Raw genomic sequence first — 23,430 nt, forward strand, 5'->3', positions numbered from 1 at the left:
TTCTCAATTTGTTCAAGGCTTATGCTGCAGGTGTAGCTGACCATATTGATCTGCCATTAAACCGAGGTTAGGGTTGTGGCTTTGGTGATTACTGGTGAAATTCACACACAGCATTTCATTCTATTTGACTTGTATTCATGTTTCATTACAGCTTCTGCGTAGTTGTCAACGTATTGATCGAGGAGCACATTGAAAAATAGGTCACAGCTCAACAGTGGCCTTGATATCTTCTCCATGTTATTTCCTAATGTGATATTTTTGACTGATCGTGAAATCTGTTTGTCTTTCCATCAACCAGACAGCATCTACTCTTGTAAATCACATGGTTTAATGACTGAGCAGTGAAAACTGGGGTATGGAAAATTCCAATATTTTTTTTTTTTCTCAACCGTTGTAAAATGACATGTTAGATTTATAAACATTTAGCAGAGGCAGCCTGCTGCAATGTCATGAAGTTCCAATTACATGGCTGTGCAAAGGGCTTTTAATATGAAACATCAGATTAAGTGGAAACGTGTAGCAGCACAACCTAAGATACGATGGGACAAAAACAGACTTATTATCAAGTTGGATAGATTTTGTGATTTGATAAGCACTCCGACTCTTCATGCACAGGTACAACCAAAGATGGTTTAGAGCAAAATGGCGCACAACAAGTCAGTTTCCTGTAACTGCACCTGTAACTTGAGCACAGATTATGGTCAATTCCTTCGCCCCAAAGTCACCAAAGTAAATATTGGAGTCATTGGAGTTTCACAAGCTACATCTCTTCTAAACATTTTGACACGAAAATGTTACATTTCAGATGGACAAATCAGGAGAAAAAGAACCTTCTCTCAACAACACACTCTTGGGAGATCTGGCACTGATCTCCAAGGTAACGTCAACTAATGTTTGCGAACGCCCACACTAACTGTCATAATGCTAAATATGACTGTTATCTGTGCACATATTTATTTGTTATCATGAGATATCAATATCTCACTTTTGTTTATTCATCCACATACATGTTCACAACATGAGGTGGGGGTACGGGCGACCACGCCTATTTAACAGACAGGAAGTGTGGACCATATCATTTGTGCAGCTTGCAATGACCCATGTTGTCAAAGGAAAGTATCATTGGTACAACAAACCCTGACAGGCCACCAGGCATTCTGGGATTCGGGGACAGTAGGAAAACAAAAAACATTTAGCCCGCCATCATTATCACCAGCAGCGACATCTGTTGGTTAAAACACTTTGTCGACCCTCAGCCTGAAGTTAACGGAGCGCAGTCAGCAAGCCTTGGTAACAGCCCCACTCAGAATGGCCATCGGGCATATTGGGTCAAATCCCAGTGGGCATCTGTGTTGGTCAAAAAAAAAAAAAAAAAAATCCATAAAGGTTTTTCCAGACCTGTCAGTCTCCTCCCCAGTCCCGCCTGTGTGCCTGTCACCGAGAGTGCTCCAGGACTGGGCTCCTAGTGTTGCAGGGCTGGAAGAGCACTGACAGGTTAATAGCTGCTTTGAATGTCCGTCCAAGGGCAACATCATGATTTCTGTGCATTACCATTTCATTTACAAGCTCAGAGTTCAGTCTATACTTTGGATTTTCATATTGTGTCAGTTTGAAAAATAGAGTAATAAGGATTATTGATAATGATGATTGCACTGAATGTGAAGATACCACTGAACTGCTACCAAAGAAGAAACGGCATCACTTTATTAGCAAAACAGTCTTTTATTAGAAATATCTTGTATAAAAATGAACATGCTCTACACCTTTTTTTTTCTATAGATAATTCATAAATATCCAGGCACTGTAATTCTTTTTTTAATCTTCCGATTTTTTTTTTTTTTTTTTTAGATAATTCAGTACATAAAGCAGACATGATCAATCCATTTTAATAACATACACTAACTTGCCATTTAATTTCAGTCAGCACTTACATATTCTATTTTGTAACACAGACAAAGTGTTTTAGAAAAATAAAAAGGGGGGGTTGTGGCAAAAAAGCAGTAAATTATCATATTCACAAACACAAACAATCCCACAAACAATACTTTGTCAAATGATGAGAAAACATTTGCGGCAACACCTTAGACTCTTGTTGAAGCTCTGAGAAACATTGATTCAACAAAAAAATCTTAGTTATTTATAATCCTCTGCAGTAGTTTTCCTTCTGGACATTACAGTACACCTTTTTCTCTGCAAGTGTTCACATGACTTGTTATGAGTTTTGACATGCAACATTCAGATTTTTGCTTTGCTGAGGTTAACAATTAATGAGACAAAGTCCAGCGTTACTGTTTATGACAAATACTTTAGAGACTGGAGACAGAAATGAAGATTGCACACACAATTGCAAATTGTACACTGACTCCTTTTGTTCCTCCCACAAAAAAAAAAATAAACACCATGATGAACTCATGGAGAGAATGGCAGGGGTTGGGTATGAGGCACAGAATGAAGGCACTGGCCCTTATTTATCAAGCACGTGTGGATCCTTCAATTTCATCAATATTGTGGAAATCCATTAATGTATGTTCGACAAACTAAGAGGTGATTTTATATCTTGGTAGAAGTTTAAAGCTGCTAATATGTTTAAAGTGTTAATATGGATAAACATGTATATATATACTACTGTAGGGGAGAAAAACTCCAAAATATTATTAGTATTACTATAGTAGTAGTATTAGTATTACTATTGATCGGTAGACGTGTGGTGCGATAGAAAAAAAAAAAACGGGTCGCTAAAAAGTTCGAATGAAAAACACAGTTTCCCTTCCTTTATAATTATAGCCCATCATGTAGCTTAAAGGGGTAGTTCAGCTTTTTTGAAGTGGGGTTGTATGAGGTACAAATGGCTATTAAGTATACTATCTGCATAGAAAGCCCCCCCCCCCGACTGAGAAACATCGCGCTGCACAGACATAGGCAGTAAACGACTGTCAATGGGGGACAATTAAAGACCCACTCGCGTGAAAATCGTGTTTTTTGAGCTTTTCACATGTTCCTGTGGCATTTTTCTTGTGTTAGAGCACTTATCAGCAGAGAAGGAAGTGCAAAATTGCATTTCAGAGTTTTTCTGCCTTCAAACTGCTGTGAACCAATGGCAGACTCAAACTGGCAGTTTCAGGAAGACTGGAGTTGAGGGTGTCACAGCTCCAGGGGAGGGCACTAGTGCCACAAGCTCCCGCCCCGCTCTGCATCTGGCTCAGAGGTGAAAGCCTTCACAGCTCGGTGTAGCTGTGAAGGTATAATAGGTATAGCTCACCTGGTAGAGCAGCTTGCACTGTGAGCAAGGACTATGCACCAGTCTGGGATCGAATCCCAGTGTGGAGTTTTACGCTAAACGCGCTGAATCTGTAATTGTACAATGTCCAGCTGTCAGCAAGCGGGGGGGTGGGGTGCGAGGAGGTGGCTGGGCGGGTGCAGAGCAGCACAGTCTCCGCCCACCCCCCAGAGGTGCATTGCTAATGTGCATGGCTAATGAGCTGGTTTTAAAATGGCCGAAAAGGGTCGCGGGAGTGGGACTTTAATCAGCGTATTTTCGCCGCCTACAACAAATCCCTTCTCAAAATAATATGCCAGATAGAAAGAAAAAAATTACAATGCATCAGCTGGTCGGAGGGTTAACTACTAACCAACTCACTCAGCACTTTTCCACATAGGCAGGCTCCGCGCTGCGCTGTATCACTCCGCCTCTTCCACACACCGCTGATCCAAACAGCTGATGCATTGTAAAGCCCATACTGATGCTAGGCTGAACCAGGGTGAGTTCATTTTTCCTACAGTTTGTTTTTGTTTTTGTTGAGTGGCGTTTGTTTACATGGTAGCCTAGTCCTACCAGTTTCTGAACTACCTAAAATTGGTAGTGTGCTGTTCCCACCAAAAGAAGCCATTCTATTTATTTCTTTATTTTCATCAAGAGATTATTTAAATATTTATTTATCAGATTTTCTGATGTCAGATCCATTTAGTCTATTCTTTACATTTGACAATATTTACTGACGCCAATCAGGTCACTTAAGTTGATTTCTTCTTCTTTTTTTTTTTTTTTTACAGCTTTCAGTTATGGTGAAAAAGTGGTTGAATAAGGAGTTGAACTTGAATTTAGTGTTTGTGTGTTCTTTTTTAAAAGTAGCTCATTAAAGCTCCAGTTGGTAAGTTGACGAAAGTGAAAGTAAACTCCGCGACTTGGTCGGAAATTTCAAGACAATACTCCGTCAGGTCCCTTTATGAACCTCTGCCAAAGAGTTTATAAACCGTCTTTGCCTCTGCCAAGCGCCCCACACACACACAGACACACACAAAGTAGCCATAAACGCACCCACAGAAGATGTACCGTATCCATAGCACGACGTGTAGGAGCGGCGATTGGCTGCTGCTCCTCCTGCTCCCTCTACCTGACTGGTGGAGAATCGTCGGGCGCGGTGGATTTTGGCAAATACGATTACAGGCTGTAGGTGGAGCCAGAGGAGTTGGATTTTGTCCTAAATTACTCATTTAATGTCTGACCATCAGAATATAGTGACAGTTCCAGCAAATATGACTGAATAATTGTTACCAACTGAAGCTTTAAGCAATAGCATAAAATGGCTAGGGCCGCACTATAATTATCAATAATTCAATAAATCGATATCGATCAGTATGATTTTTTTTTTATCAATACTTATTTTTTCTATATCGTCCTGCCCTACTCAGACAGAAACCTGGGACGCCACTGGCACATCAACAGGATGGCAAACGACTGCCTGCTTGGACAACATCTGTATCCTGTTGGTGCTGTCCATCCGACCACCTGACAGTTAATATTCACTGAACTTTGAGCTTTGTTTTGCTGTTTGTAAGGTAACACATCTGTTATTTACTAGATGCTAAGCTATGTGAATATGAAGTTAATCAGAACTTGGAGCTACTCACAACAGCACCGTGTTGTCAGTTACTTAGCCAGTCCCAAATTAGGTCTAAATTTGTGAGGAACAGGAGCGTTTTCTATTGGTTATTGAAAAAATCTGAGAGAGCACCTATCAGATTACAAGATATGTTTATGGTGTTACAGCATCTTTTCTCTTTCTGTGGTGCTTGACTGAGAGCTCAGCTCCTTCACACACACTCACAGAGCAGACAGCGGAGCAGAGAGCCCACTGAAGAAAACATGACATTGTGTGAACTGATGACGATGACAGTCCTATTAACAAAGCTCAGTGAACGTAACATTCAGGCGGCAGCGTCTCTTTAATGAAGAGACAATGCTGTTTGGAAAAGGGACGGATTCACGAAGCACAACGCAGTCCCAAATACCTCTGGCTTTTTTGTTTAGGTCTCTCTTCCCCCTATGTCTTGTCCATATTGTGTATTCAGTGCTTTAAAAAGAGATGTGTTAATGTTGTTTTTTTGAAAATCATACAGTGCCTCCTTTTTTTTTCTCATAGGAGAACGTGTCAATTAGCAAAATCCTGTTCCCAAGGACTGTAAAGAACATTTCAATGCAACATAACACTGAGTCAGTCAAAAGGGAAAACATTCCTAAGGAGGAAATGCAATGTGCTTTAGTATGTACCATCCACATAATTATCTTTCTGAACATTTTGGCTCTTTGATGGAACTTAATTTCTCCAAATGGGTCTTCATGCTGAGTGGAACCTAATTTTGTGCCCAAAATACTATTAAAACTCTCATCGTTTATTTATACTGCAGACTCGATATTCATGTTGCAAGAGAGAAAAAGCAATCTGTGAAAAGGTAATCTGTGCACCCACCACAAATCACAGGGGGGTTGTGTCCCTTGTTATTTATCATAATCTTTAGCATTAAGCTTTAAAAATTATACATTTGCTTTTACAACTGACTGGTGTGTTGTTATTACTTAAAAGTTTAGCTTTTCATCAAGCACTGTACGTCCTGGCAGAATATAATTTAAGGAGGTTTATTATCTCTAAACACACAAACACAGCAAACACAGAATAATATGTAAACACCCTTGAATGATTGTGTTTTTGTCAACAACTGCGTCCTCCCTGTTGGATGTAATGGAAGTTAAACAAATGCAGCAACTTCAATCCGACTGCTTGACTTTGAGAAGGCTTTAACAAGAGCATGATAAATAAGGGCCAATAAATCTGGGATGTTTAAAGTATGCATCGTCAAGTCTCCAAGTCCTGGCTGACATTTATGGAGTGTGGTGTAAACCATAAAGGTTTGGCTCCTTTTGTGTTATAAATTATTCTTTATTCAGCAGAGGGTAACCCAGCGGGTAATGGTCCAAAAGGACGTCTCCACTGTGAATGACGACCATGACAAATGTTGCATTCCATAGACGTTGACAACACAGCACAGTACACGTGATGCTCCCACAAGCATGCTCTGGGACTGTACACTAGGTTTGCCAAAGATGATGGAGTCATCATCATCAATATTATGAAACATTTATTTAAAAAATCTGGGATGACCCACTGCTTTTATTTTCAGGTGTTTCCGTAATGGTTAGTTCATGTAGGAATACTGAATGTACTGTAGTAAGGCATGTACAGTTTGAAGAGTACTGCAGCTTTCAACTCCAATAATACCAGTAACCAAAAATAATTACTATATTTTTATACTGCTTCATCTTGTCCACTGCATGTGACTAGAGCATAAAACAGAACACTCCCCCCCCCCTGTTTTTCTTGAAATGAAACAAACGGTTCAGCCTCAGAGAGAACTGACATTGTGTGCTATACACTTCAGAAGGAAAACATACTGTCGGCTCCAGGTGGTTCGCTCCAGCCTGCATCTGGACACGTCACTGCTCAACGCTCACATTGTGTCTCAGAAAAGGGTGGGAAGAGGAAATTAGCTGTCCAATCTCCATGACATCTTCCAACTCGCATCTGCAAATCTAGTAATTTCTCATAAATTTGGCGTTCAAGCCTTTACCTGATTCTCTCTAAAAAGAAAAAAATATATATGACATCCTTTCTCTTTTATGGAGTGACAGATTCCCATCTTTCCACCCCAGTCCTCTCTGCTGTAGCAGCTTTGAAGTCCTCGAGTATTTCCCCCCAGTAATTTCCCCCAGAATCAGGTGATTTCTCCTCAAAGCAGTTCCTTGCTCTGCTTCCCCCTGGCTCGTCTCCGTCTTAGATGGCGTGGTTACTGTAGCTTATGTATGTCTGCTTGGAGGCCAGAACTGCAAGGGGAAGGTGTGAGAGAGAGGAGGAGGAAAGGGGTTAAAATGCAGGCCTGAAACGGAAATCCTTCAGAGCACATCTTGTAATCTAAATTGATGGGAAGCTCTATTTATGGGTGACTTCAGTCAAGCGCAGGTGGAACCAATTATAATAGCAGGATATAATGGAGAAACTATTCATACCTTCTCGGTCGTATGGAATTGAAACTTAAATGTCTCATTTGTGATGTTGAGGACTGTATGAATGTGACTGAGATTCAGAACAAACAGTTATAGCAATGTTGAACAAACAAACAAAAAAACCTGCAAAAAGTAATCAAATCCATCACTAATTAGTCAGTTCAGATCTGTCAAATATAAAAAAACAGAGAAAAAAAGCTCAAGAGCTTTTGTCCGAACCAAGATATTTAATCTGCAATAATATCAAACGGAAGTATTTATCCCCAAATCATCAGAGACAGTATGTGATTATGTGCCGATTCATCTTATGCTGATTGACTAATTTATTACGTTGACAAAAAACAAACAAACAAAAACTACAAATTAATGTTGATATGTTAACAATGTACCATTAATACAATATCTGTTGATTTGAATAATTGGCTGTGATCATGGCATTTTAAGTACCTGCTATTACAGTATTTATGAAATCAGGGAAAACTCTATCATGATGTTTTCCTCACAGCTCATTATATCATATAAATAATTTCACTACGGAGTCACCAAGCAGATCACAACATTGGTATAAAATGCAATAATCATCATTCAAATGCAAGTCTTTAACCACATGCAAAGACCTGAGATTTCCTTGTGCACCAAGCAGAGCATGCAGCAGTCAGTGTGCTACCGTTTTGATTTGAAGTGTAGTTAATGTAAAATGCCATTAGGACAATATGTGATCTGACTTGGCACCCTGAGCGTTGTCATCAGTGTTGCGTATTGGTGCTTTTCATGTTTCATAGAATTTACATCAGCTGCAAATAAAACACATAAGACAGATGACCAGAGGGCACCATCCCAGTCCGCTGGTCAAATGTGGCTGTCATCACCATACAGTAACCAGTGTGTATGCGTGCCATCATGCTCCTCTGCACACACACACGTCTGTGTGCAAGTGTCAGCGTGTACCTGTTTGTCATTTGTTAAATAAAACCGTCCTCGGCGAGCATGCTCAGTGGAGGTAATCACACTACCAATCTGCCAATCTGCCCACAGCAGCCTTGGCTGATTGAATATGTCAGAGGGGGATGAATCCAATCAGAAGACAGCTGAAAGCCAGAGTCAGGGCAAAAAGTGCTGTAGAGAGAGATGTGTAATGGTAAACGTTTCTGTATATTTGTCAGTGCCTCGTTGGCCGTGTGAACGGGGGCGGTATTCTCGGCATTTCATCCGAAGCATCTCTTCCAAGAGAAGCATTGATAAATGAACCTTATTTGAATATTTATGTGCTGCGAGGCCAAGATAAAGAATAGATGGTCCAGAAAGAATTGGAGCTGGCAGACCCATCTGTCTTTTCCTGTTCACTCTTATTGTTGTTGTTGTCCCATTACCACATATTCCTTCTTTTGTCAACAGGGAAACAAATTACAGGGGACACATGGCTATCGCTTGTCTCCTGCACTCAGGCAGAGTGGTGTCATCTTCCCACATTAACAGGCTTTACCATGCTGATTGGCCATTTTACAGCACCACACACCAATATTGTCTATCCAAGTTAATGTCTGTTGGTCATGGGTGGATTTGTGAGGGCGTGATTACTGTCTCGTGTCATTTGGGGGTGCTGTATTTTAGCCAGGGGGCAGCCGGGGTGCTTTTGTGCATGGATTCAGCAGGCATGGGCAGGAGGGGGGTTGTGGTGAACATTAGCAAGAAATTAACTGCAGAAAAAGTGATCAGATACTAAAAGGGGGGAAAAAAACCATTGTCTAATCTGGTTACCTGAGAGTCTAAAGTCCCTCACAGGGCTCCCCTCCCTCAACACAGTCTGATACATAAGCACAAAGAGCATTTGTTAGATACACAGGGTGAGAATCAGCACCTAGAAATCGACATGAGATATATAAAACTCCATCCTCATGTCAGGAAAAAAAGGCATATACATACAAGTGTGGGTGCTGGCTTTTTAGTCCTAATACACATCATTCTGCACTCTTCAGCGTGTTGGAGTATAAAATCAGGACCTTCAGTAATCAGAACATGTGGGGTTGCTTGATTGGATTTAAGCCTGCCACCACACAGGGGCTGCCTACACTTTATCTGGCACACTTTATCTTGGTGATTGAAATATCCTCTTTTCCAACACTGAGCTACCCGTCTCTTCCGTCCCTTTCATAATCAGAATTGTGCGGGCACCCTGTCACACCTCCTGATTCATAAATCCAATGTGGTGAGAGTTGCAGAGAATTGAACCATTTTTCTCTCTCGTATTCAAAATGCTGGATTATCCTGCTGAAAAACAGGAAAGTTGCTTTCTGCCTTTCTGAAACACATTTATTGTATCTCTCATGTGGAACGTAAAAATATTAGTGAATGTTACCCAATTTAAGAACAGTAATATATTATATTAATAAACTGAAGGCAACACACATTAGTATGTCCTTTCTCAAGTCAATGAAGCCCTTTGAAAAATAGCACACTGCTAGCTGGAGGCTAATGTGAAATGAGTCCTTTTTGCTCACACACTTCTGTTTATGTCATCAGCTCTTGTTCATATACAACAGGATGCTAGCTGACACTGAAACAGCACCCTCATTTCTTATGTACTCATGTTATGCTTGCTAATTTCCCAGACTGCTGAAGTGCAAAATAATACTGCCATCAATTATGATGTCACCTAAAAGGAGTTAATTATTTTCAGGTTTTCTATAACTGCTGTGATTATACACAGAAACAGCTCATTGCTTCAGCATAAACATTAGCTCCTGTTTGACGCTTTTCTCTTTACACTCTTCCCGTCTCCTCTACTGCTTCATCAGGCGTGATACCAACCTTGTGTTTCGAGACTTTCACAGAGTTCAGACTTGGCCTCTCCATTGGGCCTCAGGCCACCTTTGGGGTTGAACTTGTTGGACATGGTGGCTGCAGTGACCACAGCCTTCAGGCTGCGCTTGCGCTTGGGTACGTTCTGCTCCGGATGGAAGAGAACCACGTAGACCTTAGGCATGTAGAGCATTCCCAGAGAGACAGACGCACTGAGGCTTACGGAGATGGTCAGGGTTGTGGTCTGGATATACATCTGTATTATGGAGGAGAAAGTGGAGACAAAACAGAATAAGTTATTGAGGCTACACTGGGTGATGGGTTGTGATGTTCTAGTTTTAGAATCTCAGATTAAGCTGAGCACACAGCAGAGGAGGTTTGTGCCTGCACTCTGAATGTAGTCCATCGAGGAAAATCCATTTCGAATGTGAGAGCCAATTTTCTAATAAAGCCACAGAAAGAAGAAGAGTGTTTCTGGGGCATGTGATGACCGAGGATACAAAAAGGTCTTCAAAAACATGCTGCAAGGCTTAAGTGGAAAGCAGAGGATAACGTTTCCATGTAAATTCACCACCTTACAGTATGTAGAGCCACTTAAGTTTACACAGCACACAGTATCTCATAATCACCACCCAACAGCACATGCAGCACCCTTCTATTATTTTCTCGTGTCAGGTTCATCACTCTCAAGCCCTCTTTCACTTGCTGTTGGTTTATTTATGATATATAGTGCTTCTCTAATGGGTGTCATCTGCTTTGAGATGTGTTTACCCAGAGGCTTTAACCAACAGCTAGCAGCATGCCCTGATGACCACACTGTGGCTAGCTGTAGCTTGTCACATGTCGAAGATTGAGGATTATCAACAAGACATGTGTGCAAATGTCCAAAATAGGGCATGGCCACGCCCATGAAAATGACAGAAATGATTGACGCAATGGTTGGCGGTCAACCTCGCTTGCAGAGAAAAGAGCCTGCGGTGGCCACAAGAGGGCAGTGAATCACAAGATGAATATAGATCCATGATGACAGAACATCGTTCCAAGATGTAAAGAGATATATCGCTATCATTTCGATATTGTTCTAATTTATATATATTTAGTTTCATTCCTAGCTTTAACTGGTCAAACACTGCTCGCCTCACTTGTCCTGACGGCCTGCCACTGGCAACAGCATAAGGAATGCGTACTCTGTGAAGCCAGTGACAGCTGCAACTCACAGCTGGGGAGCAGATATATAGCCACAGGCAACAACAATGGAGCAGAGAGGGAGACATCCTACAGCATATTAAAAGTGCCTGCCAGTGATTCTTCATTTATGATAATCATATCAGTGCTCATACACAGTCCGTCTCTGATTTGTTTATGTTACGATTATGACGAGTCAGCAAAATTATAATGGATTGACTATGACTATTGATACTGACACGTGAATTTGAAATTATTAATATGGTAATTGTGCATAGACTAAAGAACGAGAATAATGCAGGAACACATTTTCTTCCATTCAAAGTTTAAAACAAACAAACAAACAAAGATTTGTTTCACAGGGATTGTATTTGATCTTTTTTTTTCTAAATGTTCCACTGACATAAACATTATTTAGGAAAACGGGGGGGAGAAGAGAACAACAGATTATTATTCTTCTTGGGTGCAAATTGCTGTTTTGAAGTTGATGAACATGAGGCAAAGAGTGTACAGTGGGAACACAGCTGGCAGACATCCTTCAAAGAGACTTGCCTGAGGTTTTGTCTGACATTACATTCTCAGAATGACTGAGTCGTTTGGCATGGGAATAGCCTGCAGGGTCCTCGCCAGGGTCCATGCCAGCATGTCAACAGTTATAGATGTTTCCCAACATGAGGTGCGGCATTATGTTGTTTGTATGTGAACTTACAACATTTATCTCTTCATTTGAAGATGCTGTTCTAAAACCTTTTCAGCACTGTGAAAGTCTGAGCTGTAGGTAAATGTCAGCATTACCCTCAAAAGATAATAGGTGTAGTATTTCAAATGATGTATTTTCAGAAGGGCATTCTTTGCGGCTTCACTTTAGCTATTTAAGTGTTTTTATACAGGCAGGACAATGTTTTTGTTGGTCATTCAGTCAGTTCAAGTGACAAAGCAAATATACCAAATGAAATAAACAGCACGACCTGTCATCCAGTGACTATGGTGGTGATGTAATAAAAAACAAAAACCATGGAGCAGCCTTGCACAAATTAAGCCCCCTAAAGCCATGACAGTTTAGAAAAAAAGATGTCAGTGTAAAATGGAAGTGATAGGACATTGTATTCGATCATACTGCAAGCAGCACATGAGCATTCACTGGTGATAGAGGGGGATAGAGGGGGAGTGTTGTAATCTCCTGAGAAGATTACATGTGGCCTGGGGTGAGTTCGGAACAATATTGCTACCCCTCAGGAGTACAGAGTGGAGTCACTCTGCGAGGGGAGCCAAGACCCTTGTCCACTTCCATCGGCCCCGGTGACATAAATTTTCCCTGACACGCCGATATGATTGCCAATCTGCTCCATCTGCACAGCGAGGGGAACAGGGCTGAGGACAGAAACCTCAGTCGGCAGAACCATTATGAAGTTTCTTCGAAGGAGGATTGCTCCTTTTTGTCATTAGGCATCAAATCTCACGTCCAGACAGCTGCCAGAGCTGTCCCTACCTTCACGCAAAGCATGTGACGGAAAACACTCCCACAGCTCTGCCAAGCCCTCGTGTCCATATATGTTGGCAAAAGGTTTTTTTATAGGAGTATGTTCACACTTCCTGTTGACCTTCTTCACAAGGGACATTTTAACATGTTGCAGATAAAAAGCAAATGTGTAAATGAATGAATTCTGCTTTGGTTTCAGCTCCCTGGTATTGTGCATGCTGGTTCACTGTCGCACTGTTGCCTACAGGGACACTTGAATAGATTGGAGCAATCATTCATTCTAGTAATGAGCAGCACATGCCTTTCCTACTGTGACAAGTCAAAATACTGTTTGTGGTGTGAAAAAGGCCCACAGACCTTTTTAATAGCAGATATTTCTGCATGTCTTGGTAGGAGAAGAAGCAAATATGTTATTAATGATATAACTACAACTTCAATCCAGTATGCTGGTATTTTGCATACTGCTCAATGTCATGGTTTACTGGGTAAACTAACTGCACTGTACCATTGTTATTGAAATTTGTATCACCAGCTTTTACTGCTGTGACGGCCTGGTGACTAGATATGAACACAGTGATGGTTTCTTTGTAACAGTTTAAAGAGCTACATCATTAGTCAGAGAATATCAAGTTTTTGATTATTAATAGATGAGGTATTGAATAATGATAGTTCAATAAAACATGCACATTTCATGGATAGTTACATGCAATATTAACGTAATTAAAATTTAAACTAATTTGATTAATATTTGATGGTGTGTATGTAAGACAGTACTTGATGAGCAGGATAGAGTCCATCTGGGGAAATAAGAGAAGGTTTAGATGGTCTCCCAATAGTTTATACTTTTACAGTTTATTTTTTATCCATTGTCCATGGCAAATAAATAGTAATTTAGGCAAATAAATAGTAATTTATGGCCTTCACAACAAGTCTTCAAACTGTTTAAATTGTAAGTTAGATTTAGTTGAAACTCTTTTATGTTGAGTGATTTCTCCTTTCACTTATTTATCCACCTGCACCTCAGCAGCATGGTTACAGATGATTTGTATCTTGTCAGCCTGTATCATCTTCAGCTGACTGCATGTATTACCTTCTTGATCATACCGGGAACAATTACGTGCATAATAAATTTAAAGTGAGTGTCCCTGTGATGTAATAAACCAAATGACATTATTATTATTCTCCAAAAGCTTCTGTATTATAAGTCAAATAACAAGTCAAACTAGAAAATTTCCTCTCGGGAAATTTTGAATGGGCCACGGGAGCTACTGCGGGTTGTGCCATCTCTGTCAACATGGGAATCAAACCCACGATCTTAAGGTCAAGACAGAGCTGATCAGACAGACACATGATCATCTTTCTATAAGCACTGATATGGAGGAGCTGTAACCACATTAGGTTACCTGTGTGTGTGTGTGTGTGTGTGTGTGTGTGTGTGTGTGTGTGTGTGTGTGTGTGTGTGACTGTAATCACATGAAGCTGGCTCTAGAGTCTGTGTGTGTGTGTGTGACTGACTTGTCACATAGTTAGTTAGTAGCTGCATCCTGTGTCAGTCTGATTTAGCTGTGTCTGTGTTTATAAACATTTAAACGAGCGCCAGGTGGATTGTTTATGAAGTTAACGAGCTCTGGCCTGAGGATCAAAGAGGTTACCACGGCGATAGGGGCCGCCGCAGGCTGAGACAGACAGAAACGTGGAGAAAAACAGCCATTTTCTGCCTCTAAACCGGCCTCACAATTAGGCTTAGCATGACAAAACGGTAACTCCTATCAGAACAAAACACAGATCAATGTTGCTCTAAGGACTTACTGAAAATTTCGGTACGATTTGGTGTTTCTACAGTAAATATTTTGGCGACGCTGGCAGTTTTAAAACATCAGGCCGTTCTGCTCCTCTCAGAAAATATTTGTATTGGACTCAATGAGGAGCAGGGACAGACGTGGCCGCACTCAGAGGCTGATTCTGTAAGTTCTGTAAGTCTCTCTGATATTTTGAGCACATGACATGAGAGATAACAAGTTTGTCTTACAAATTCTGAAAAAATTATGTCTGTAGAGTGTAAATTGTGGCCGTGGTGGCAATTTATCCAGAAAAAATACAGAATGTTTCTTCACTCTCTCCCACTCTAACCGATGATGTCACGCACTCTGACACGAACATTCCATGCAATACACACCCATTATAAACTCACAATTTCTCCAAAAATGATCATGGTCATTGATCAGGGATTGATCAAAAACTATATGACCTATCAAAACGTGGAGTAATACGACAATACACAAGACTTGTGTCTACTGTTTAAAGTTTAAATGGAGTCTCTAGGTGAAAGTATGCCTGAGCAGTAGACTTTTGTTAAACTCCAATGATTGGTCTTTTTCGGTCTTTTTTTTTCGCCCGTCCCATTGACTTACATGCAAAATTTTTGCGCAGTTTTTCGCGACTACGTCGCGAAAAATTCGTAAACTGTTGAGAAAAGTAATAGCACAGCGATCCCGATCAAGACGCACGTTTTGATATATAATATGTCCTGCAACTCTTCGAGTTGCAGGACTAGTAGCACATCGAAATCTGGCCGGAAGTGGAAAAATAATAATAATAACTAGAAAATTTCCTCTCGGGAAATTTTGAATGGGCCGCGGGGCTACTGCCGATTTTGCCATCTCTGTCAACATGGGAATCAAACCCACGATCTTAAGCGCAAGACAGAGCTGATCAGACAGACACATGATCATCTTTCTATAAGCACTGATATGGAGGAGCTGTAACCACATTAGGTTACCTGTGTGTGTGTGTGTGTGTGTGTGTGTGTGTGTGTGTGTGTCACCAACAAGGTTTAACTTTAAAACCAGATTAAATCATGGTTTAAGTTTAAATTCTGTTGCACGTTAACTGTGTTTTAATCACATGAAGGTGTGTGTGTGTGTGTGTGTGTGTGTGTGTGTGTGTGTGTGACTGTAATCACATGAAGCTGGCTCTAGAGTCTGTGTGTGTGTGTGTGTGTGTGTGTGTGTGTGTGTGTGTGTAACTGTAATCACATGAAGCTGGCTCTAGAGTCTGTGTGTGTGTGTGTGACTGACTTGACACATAGTTAGTTAGTAGCTGCATCCTGTGTCAGTCTGATTTAGCTGTGTCTGTGTTTATAAACATTTAAACGAGCGCCAGGTGGATTGTTTATGAAGTTAACGAGCTCTGGCCTGAGGATCAAAGAGGTTACCACGGCGATAGGGGCCCCCGCAGGCTGAGACAGACAGAAACGTGGAGAAAAACAGCCATTTTCTGCCTCTAAACCGGTCTCACAATTAGGCTTAGCATGACAAAACGGTAACTCCTATCAGAACAAAACACAGATCAACGTTGCTCTAAGGACTTACTGAAAATTTCGGTACGATTTGGTGTTTCTACAGTAAATATTTTGGCGACGCTGGCAGTTTTAAAACATCAGGCCGTTCTGCTCCTCTCAGAAAATATTTGTATTGGACTCAATGAGGAGCAGAGACAGACGTGGCCGCACTCAGAGGCTGATTCTGTAAGTTCTGTAAGTCTCTCTGATATTTTGAGCACATGACATGAGAGATAACAAGTTTGTCTTACAAATTCTGAAAAAATTATGTCTGTAGAGTGTAAATTGTGGCCGTGGTCACAGTTTATCCAGAAAAAATACAGAATGTTTCTTCACTCTCTCCCACTCTAACCGATGATGTCACGCACTCTGACACGAACATTCCATGCAATACACACCCATTATAAACTCATAATTTCTCCAAAAATGATCATGGTCATTGATCAGGGATTGATCAAAAACTATATGACCTATCAAAACGTGGAGTAATACGACAATACACAAGACTTGTGTCTACTGTTTAAAGTTTAAATGGAGTCTCTAGGTGAAAGTATGCCTGAGCAGTAGACGTTTGTTAAACTCCAATGATTGGTCTTTTTCGCTCTTTTTTTTTCGCCCGTCCCATTGACTTACATGCAAATTTTTTGCGCAGTTTTTCGCGACTACGTCGCGAAAAATTCGTAAACTGTTGAGAAAAGTAATAGCACACCGATCCCGATCAAGACGCACGTTTTGATATATAATATGTCCTGCAACTCTTCGAGTTGCAGGACTAGATGCGAATCGAAATCTGGCCGGAAGATGAAAAATAATAAAAACTAGAAAAAGCATTTCCAAGAATGGAAATGGTGTGACTGCTGACAGCAACTGAACGCTGTTGCAGAATTAGCAAATAGTGCAAGCAGTGATCACCATACAAATGTTTGACCAAGGTCGGAATTGAACCCACAACCTCATGGTCATTAGACTTCCACTCTGCCTCTAGGCCACGGTGCACACACAGTTGCAGAGACTGTTGTCTGTTAATGATCTGCACACTGTCAACATCAAGAAAGCTTGAGAGTCAAGCTTGAATGACTTAGAATGAAAATTTCTGTGAATTTCAGGCTGAGAGCAGCAGTTTCAACATGAAGCAAGTTATCAGAAGTCAACAGAGGACAACTGGGAAAATAATTCACTATAATTGTTGTTGAGGCAAGAATTGAACCAGCAACCTTCAGGTCTCCAGACCAGCAAGCTAACCACTAGGCTACAGACAGAGACAGTATGTGAGGGGTAAAGAAAACCTTTGATAAGAGGATCACTGGCTTCTGCTTAAAAAAAAAAGTAAGGAATCGAACCCATGACCTCATGATCAATAAACCTTTACTCTGCCACTTCGCCACAGAGAGCACAGACATAAGCATGTTTCAGACAGAGTTGTGGAGAATTCTCAGCATTGGGCTGAATGAGAGCAGAGAGCTCCCGGCTACATTTAAAAAATATTTAAAATTATTATCTAAGTCTCTTTGCATTTTTGACCAGAATTTTAGCCAGAAGACAAGTGTGGCTACAAAACTGGAGAAAATAATTTGTCTAGAGTTTAATTTGCAGAAAAAGTTAAATATTTTAAAAAGTATAAATAGTTAAAAAGAGAAAAGTAACGCCGATAAAGTTCAAAAAAAGCTGCACGTTTTGATATATGAATTGTTGAAATAGCACAACACCTAACACACTAACCATATGGCCACAGAGAACCTGAGTTACAATGAGCTTTATACTATGAGGAATCAAAGACTGTCCAATGACAGCTGAATAATTGGAATCAAAAGTCAAGCAATGATGTGCAATGACTGAGGCAGGAATCGAACCCGTGACCATATGATCACTAAACCTTTACTCTGCCACTCGGCTACAGAGAGCACACTGCTTTCAAGACTGTTGTCATTCATTGTAATGTGATGATGTGCTGCAAACTGGTACGAGTAATCAAGGAGATAACAAACACCTGTAACCAATTGAAGGCGGGGGAGGAGAGCAGAATTCAACATAACATAACAAGAATTCTTCCCTTGGATTCAAACCAGTGACCTTAGGGTTGGCAGGCAGTTACCCTAACCCCTACACTACAGAGGAGTTATCATGAAGAGAGGTTGAGACTTTGATGAATGTGAGATTTTTCAATGATGCTTAAAACAAAAATAAATTAATATAAATTAGCCACACCAAGTGAGAAGAGGACTTTTTTGTGACCTGTGACTATTTTTTGGTGAATTCAAATGAATTAAAAAGCACTTAACAGCAAGTTACAAAGTTGAGCTCCTTCTCCTGCTGATGTGAAAAAAATGCATTGAGCTTAATGAGAGCAGAGAGCTCCCTGGCTGCATTTAAAAAATATTTAAAATTATTATCTAAGTCTCTTTGCATTTTTGACCAGAATTTTAGCCAGAAGACAAGTGTGGCTACAAAACTGGAGAAAATAATTTGTCTAGAGTTTAATTTGTGGCCGTGCTGACAGTTTAGCCAGAAAAACTCTAGAATGTTTTTTTGCCTCTCTCCACTCTGACACCACTCTGGCTCTGCTCGTTAGACGCAATACACACACATTATAAAGCTGAAAAAAATCAGAAAAAGTTAAATATTTGAAAAAGTATAAATAGTTAAAAAGAGAAAAGTAATGCCGATAAAGTTCAAAAAAAGCTGCACGTTTTGATATATGAATTGTTGAAATAGCACAAAGTATGAAGGACTAGAAGAAGACCGTAAAAAGGCGGAAGAAAATGGCCAAACAGAAGAACAATAGTGTGACTGCTTCAGCAGTCACACTAATAACTAGAAAAAGCATTTCCAAGAATGGAAATGGTGTGACTGCTGATAGCAACTGAACGCTCTTGCAGAATTAGCAAATAGTGCAAGCAGTGATCACCATACAAATGTTTGACCAAGGTCGGAATTGAACCCACAACCTCATGGTCATTAGACTTCCACTCTGCCTCTAGGCCACGGTGCACACACAGTTGCAGAGACTGTTGTCTGTTAATGATCTGCACACTGTCAACATCAAGAAAGCTTGAGAGTCAAGCTTGAATGACTTAGAATGAAAATTTCTGTGAATTTCAGGCTGAGAGCAGCAGTTTCAACATGAAGCAAGTTATCAGAAGTCAACAGAGGACAACTGGGAAAATAATTCACTATAATTGTTGTTGAGGCAAGAATTGAACCAGCAACCTTCAGGTCTCCAGACCAGCAAGCTAACCACTAGGCTACAGACAGAGACAGTATGTGAGGGGTAAAGAAAACCTTTGATAAGAGGATCACTGGCTTCTGCTTAAAAAAAAAAGTAAGGAATCGAACCCATGACCTCATGATCAATAAACCTTTACTCTGCCACTTCGCCACAGAGAGCACAGACATAAGCATGTTTCAGACAGAGTTGTGGAGAATTCTCAGCATTGGGCTGAATGAGAGCAGAGAGCTCCCTGGCTACATTTAAAAAATATTTAAAATTATTATCTAAGTCTCTTTGCATTTTTGACCAGAATTTTAGCCAGAAGACAAGTGTGGCTACAAAACTGGAGAAAATAATTTGTCTAGAGTTTAATTTGCAGAAAAAGTTAAATATTTTAAAAAGTATAAATAGTTAAAAAGAGAAAAGTAACGCCGATAAAGTTCAAAAAAAGCTGCACGTTTTGATATATGAATTGTTGAAATAGCACAACACCTAACACACTAACCATATGGCCACAGAGAACCTGAGTTACAATGAGCTTTATACTATGAGGAATCAAAGACTGTCCAATGACAGCTGAATAATTGGAATCAAAAGTCAAGCAATGATGTGCAATGACTGAGGCAGGAATCGAACCCGTGACCATATGATCACTAAACCTTTACTCTGCCACTCGGCTACAGAGAGCACACTGCTTTCAAGACTGTTGTCATTCATTGTAATGTGATGATGTGCTGCAAACTGGTACGAGTAATCAAGGAGATAACAAACACCTGTAACCAATTGAAGGCGGGGGAGGAGAGCAGAATTCAACATAACATAACAAGAATTCTTCCCTTGGATTCAAACCAGTGACCTTAGGGTTGGCAGGCAGTTACCCTAACCCCTACACTACAGAGGAGTTATCATGAAGAGAGGTTGAGACTTTGATGAATGTGAGATTTTTCAATGATGCTTAAAACAAAAATAAATTAATATAAATTAGCCACACCAAGTGAGAAGAGGACTTTTTTGTGACCTGTGACTATTTTTTGGTGAATTCAAATGAATTAAAAAGCACTTAACAGCAAGTTACAAAGTTGAGCTCCTTCTCCTGCTGATGTGAAAAAAATGCATTGAGCTTAATGAGAGCAGAGAGCTCCCTGGCTGCATTTAAAAAATATTTAAAATTATTATCTAAGTCTCTTTGCATTTTTGACCAGAATTTTAGCCAGAAGACAAGTGTGGCTACAAAACTGGAGAAAATAATTTGTCTAGAGTTTAATTTGTGGCCGTGCTGACAGTTTAGCCAGAAAAACTCTAGAATGTTTTTTTGCCTCTCTCCACTCTGACACCACTCTGGCTCTGCTCGTTAGACGCAATACACACACATTATAAAGCTGAAAAAAATCAGAAAAAGTTAAATATTTGAAAAAGTATAAATAGTTAAAAAGAGAAAAGTAATGCCGATAAAGTTCAAAAAAAGCTGCACGTTTTGATATATGAATTGTTGAAATAGCACAAAGTATGAAGGACTAGAAGAAGACCGTAAAAAGGCGGAAGAAAATGGCCAAACAGAAGAACAATAGTGTGACTGCTTCAGCAGTCACACTAATAACTAGAAAAAGCATTTCCAAGAATGGAAATGGTGTGACTGCTGATAGCAACTGAACGCTCTTGCAGAATTAGCAAATAGTGCAAGCAGTGATCACCATACAAATGTTTGACCAAGGTCGGAATTGAACCCACAACCTCATGGTCATTAGACTTCCACTCTGCCTCTAGGCCACGGTGCACACACAGTTGCAGAGACTGTTGTCTGTTAATGATCTGCACACTGTCAACATCAAGAAAGCTTGAGAGTCAAGCTTGAATGACTTAGAATGAAAATTTCTGTGAATTTCAGGCTGAGAGCAGCAGTTTCAACATGAAGCAAGTTATCAGAAGTCAACAGAGGACAACTGGGAAAATAATTCACTATAATTGTTGTTGAGGCAAGAATTGAACCAGCAACCTTCAGGTCTCCAGACCAGCAAGCTAACCACTAGGCTACAGACAGAGACAGTATGTGAGGGGTAAAGAAAACCTTTGATAAGAGGATCACTGGCTTCTGCTTAAAAAAAAAAGTAAGGAATCGAACCCATGACCTCATGATCAATAAACCTTTACTCTGCCACTTCGCCACAGAGAGCACAGACATAAGCATGTTTCAGACAGAGTTGTGGAGAATTCTCAGCATTGGGCTGAATGAGAGCAGAGAGCTCCCTGGCTACATTTAAAAAATATTTAAAATTATTATCTAAGTCTCTTTGCATTTTTGACCAGAATTTTAGCCAGAAGACAAGTGTGGCTACAAAACTGGAGAAAATAATTTGTCTAGAGTTTAATTTGCAGAAAAAGTTAAATATTTTAAAAAGTATAAATAGTTAAAAAGAGAAAAGTAACGCCGATAAAGTTCAAAAAAAGCTGCACGTTTTGATATATGAATTGTTGAAATAGCACAACACCTAACACACTAACCATATGGCCACAGAGAACCTGAGTTACAATGAGCTTTATACTATGAGGAATCAAAGACTGTCCAATGACAGCTGAATAATTGGAATCAAAAGTCAAGCAATGATGTGCAATGACTGAGGCAGGAATCGAACCCGTGACCATATGATCACTAAACCTTTACTCTGCCACTCGGCTACAGAGAGCACACTGCTTTCAAGACTGTTGTCATTCATTGTAATGTGATGATGTGCTGCAAACTGGTACGAGTAATCAAGGAGATAACAAACACCTGTAACCAATTGAAGGCGGGGGAGGAGAGCAGAATTCAACATAACATAACAAGAATTCTTCCCTTGGATTCGAACCAGTGACCTTAGGGTTGGCAGGCAGTTACCCTAACCCCTACACTACAGAGGAGTTATCAAGAAGAGAGGTTGAGACTTTGATGAATGTGAGATTTTTCAATGATGCTTAAAACAAAAATAAATTAATATAAATTAGCCACACCAAGTGAGAAGAGGACTTTTTTGTGACCTGTGACTATTTTTTGGTGAATTCAAATGAATTAAAAAGCACTTAACAGCAAGTTACAAAGTTGAGCTCCTTCTCCTGCTGATGTGAAAAAAATGCATTGAGCTTAATGAGAGCAGAGAGCTCCCTGGCTGCATTTAAAAAATATTTAAAATTATTATCTAAGTCTCTTTGCATTTTTGACCAGAATTTTAGCCAGAAGACAAGTGTGGCTACAAAACTGGAGAAAATAATTTGTCTAGAGTTTAATTTGTGGCCGTGCTGACAGTTTAGCCAGAAAAACTCTAGAATGTTTTTTTGCCTCTCTCCACTCTGACACCACTCTGGCTCTGCTCGTTAGACGCAATACACACACATTATAAAGCTGAAAAAAATCAGAAAAAGTTAAATATTTGAAAAAGTATAAATAGTTAAAAAGAGAAAAGTAATGCCGATAAAGTTCAAAAGAAGCTGCACGTTTTGATATATGAATTGTTGAAATAGCACAAAGTATGAAGGACTAGAAGAAGACCGTAAAAAGGCGGAAGAAAATGGCCAAACAGAAGAACAATAGTGTGACTGCTTCAGCAGTCACACTAACTAGGAAAAAATCCACACAATAACAGTAGTGCCCGGGCTTCGCCCGGGCACTGGTCCCTGCAGCTATTTCATAGCTGTTGGGACCAGTGCCCGGGGCGATTGCCCGCGGCCCTAACTAGGAAAAAATCCACACAATAACAGTAGTGCCCGGGCTTCGCCCGGGCACTGGTCCCTGCAGCTATTTCATAGCTGTTGGGACCAGTGCCCGGTGCGATTGCCCGTGGCCCTAATCACACGTTGGTCAGTCTCACAGCAGGAGGCATCAACCTTGAGCAAAATTTGACCAATTATATGAAAAACACATCTGTCAAATAAGAACCAACTGGATTTGAGGCGATTCTGAATTCATGACAGTGTTTTTAAATGTGAGGTTTTGACGTGTGAAGGAAATGTAAAAGAACTCCAAATGCAAAACTGACAATGAATTTATTTGACTAGCTGCCATGTTGCTCATTGTAAATACAGTTGGCGAAAGCTTAGTGAGTGCCTCTGCA

At 40.2% G+C, this 23,430-nt stretch overlaps 1 protein-coding gene across 2 annotated transcripts in view; it reads right to left on the bottom strand.

The window, feature by feature from the left end:
* Positions 1-5,430: 5,430 nt before the first annotated feature.
* The window catches only part of LOC146984893 (metabotropic glutamate receptor 4-like), a 185,625-nt gene continuing 167,625 nt past the window's right edge, over positions 5,431-23,430 (bottom strand). Inside the window, exons 9-11 of one of the 2 annotated variants that reach the window (XM_085782479.1) lie at positions 10,145-10,391; positions 9,095-9,140; positions 5,431-7,156 (exon numbers count right to left, since the gene is read on the bottom strand). In XM_085782479.1, the coding sequence (XP_085638605.1) occupies positions 9,103-9,140; positions 10,145-10,391 (285 nt within the window). In that variant the 3' untranslated portion in view covers positions 5,431-7,156; positions 9,095-9,102. The remainder of the gene's footprint in view (positions 7,157-9,094; positions 9,141-10,144; positions 10,392-23,430) is intronic. The other variant, XM_085782478.1, reaches the window with a different exon arrangement.

Source organism: Trachurus japonicus, chromosome 7 (assembly GCF_045865225.1).
Source record: "Trachurus japonicus isolate A0001 chromosome 7, Traja_1.0".
Taxonomy (NCBI): Eukaryota; Metazoa; Chordata; class Actinopteri; order Carangiformes; family Carangidae; genus Trachurus; species Trachurus japonicus.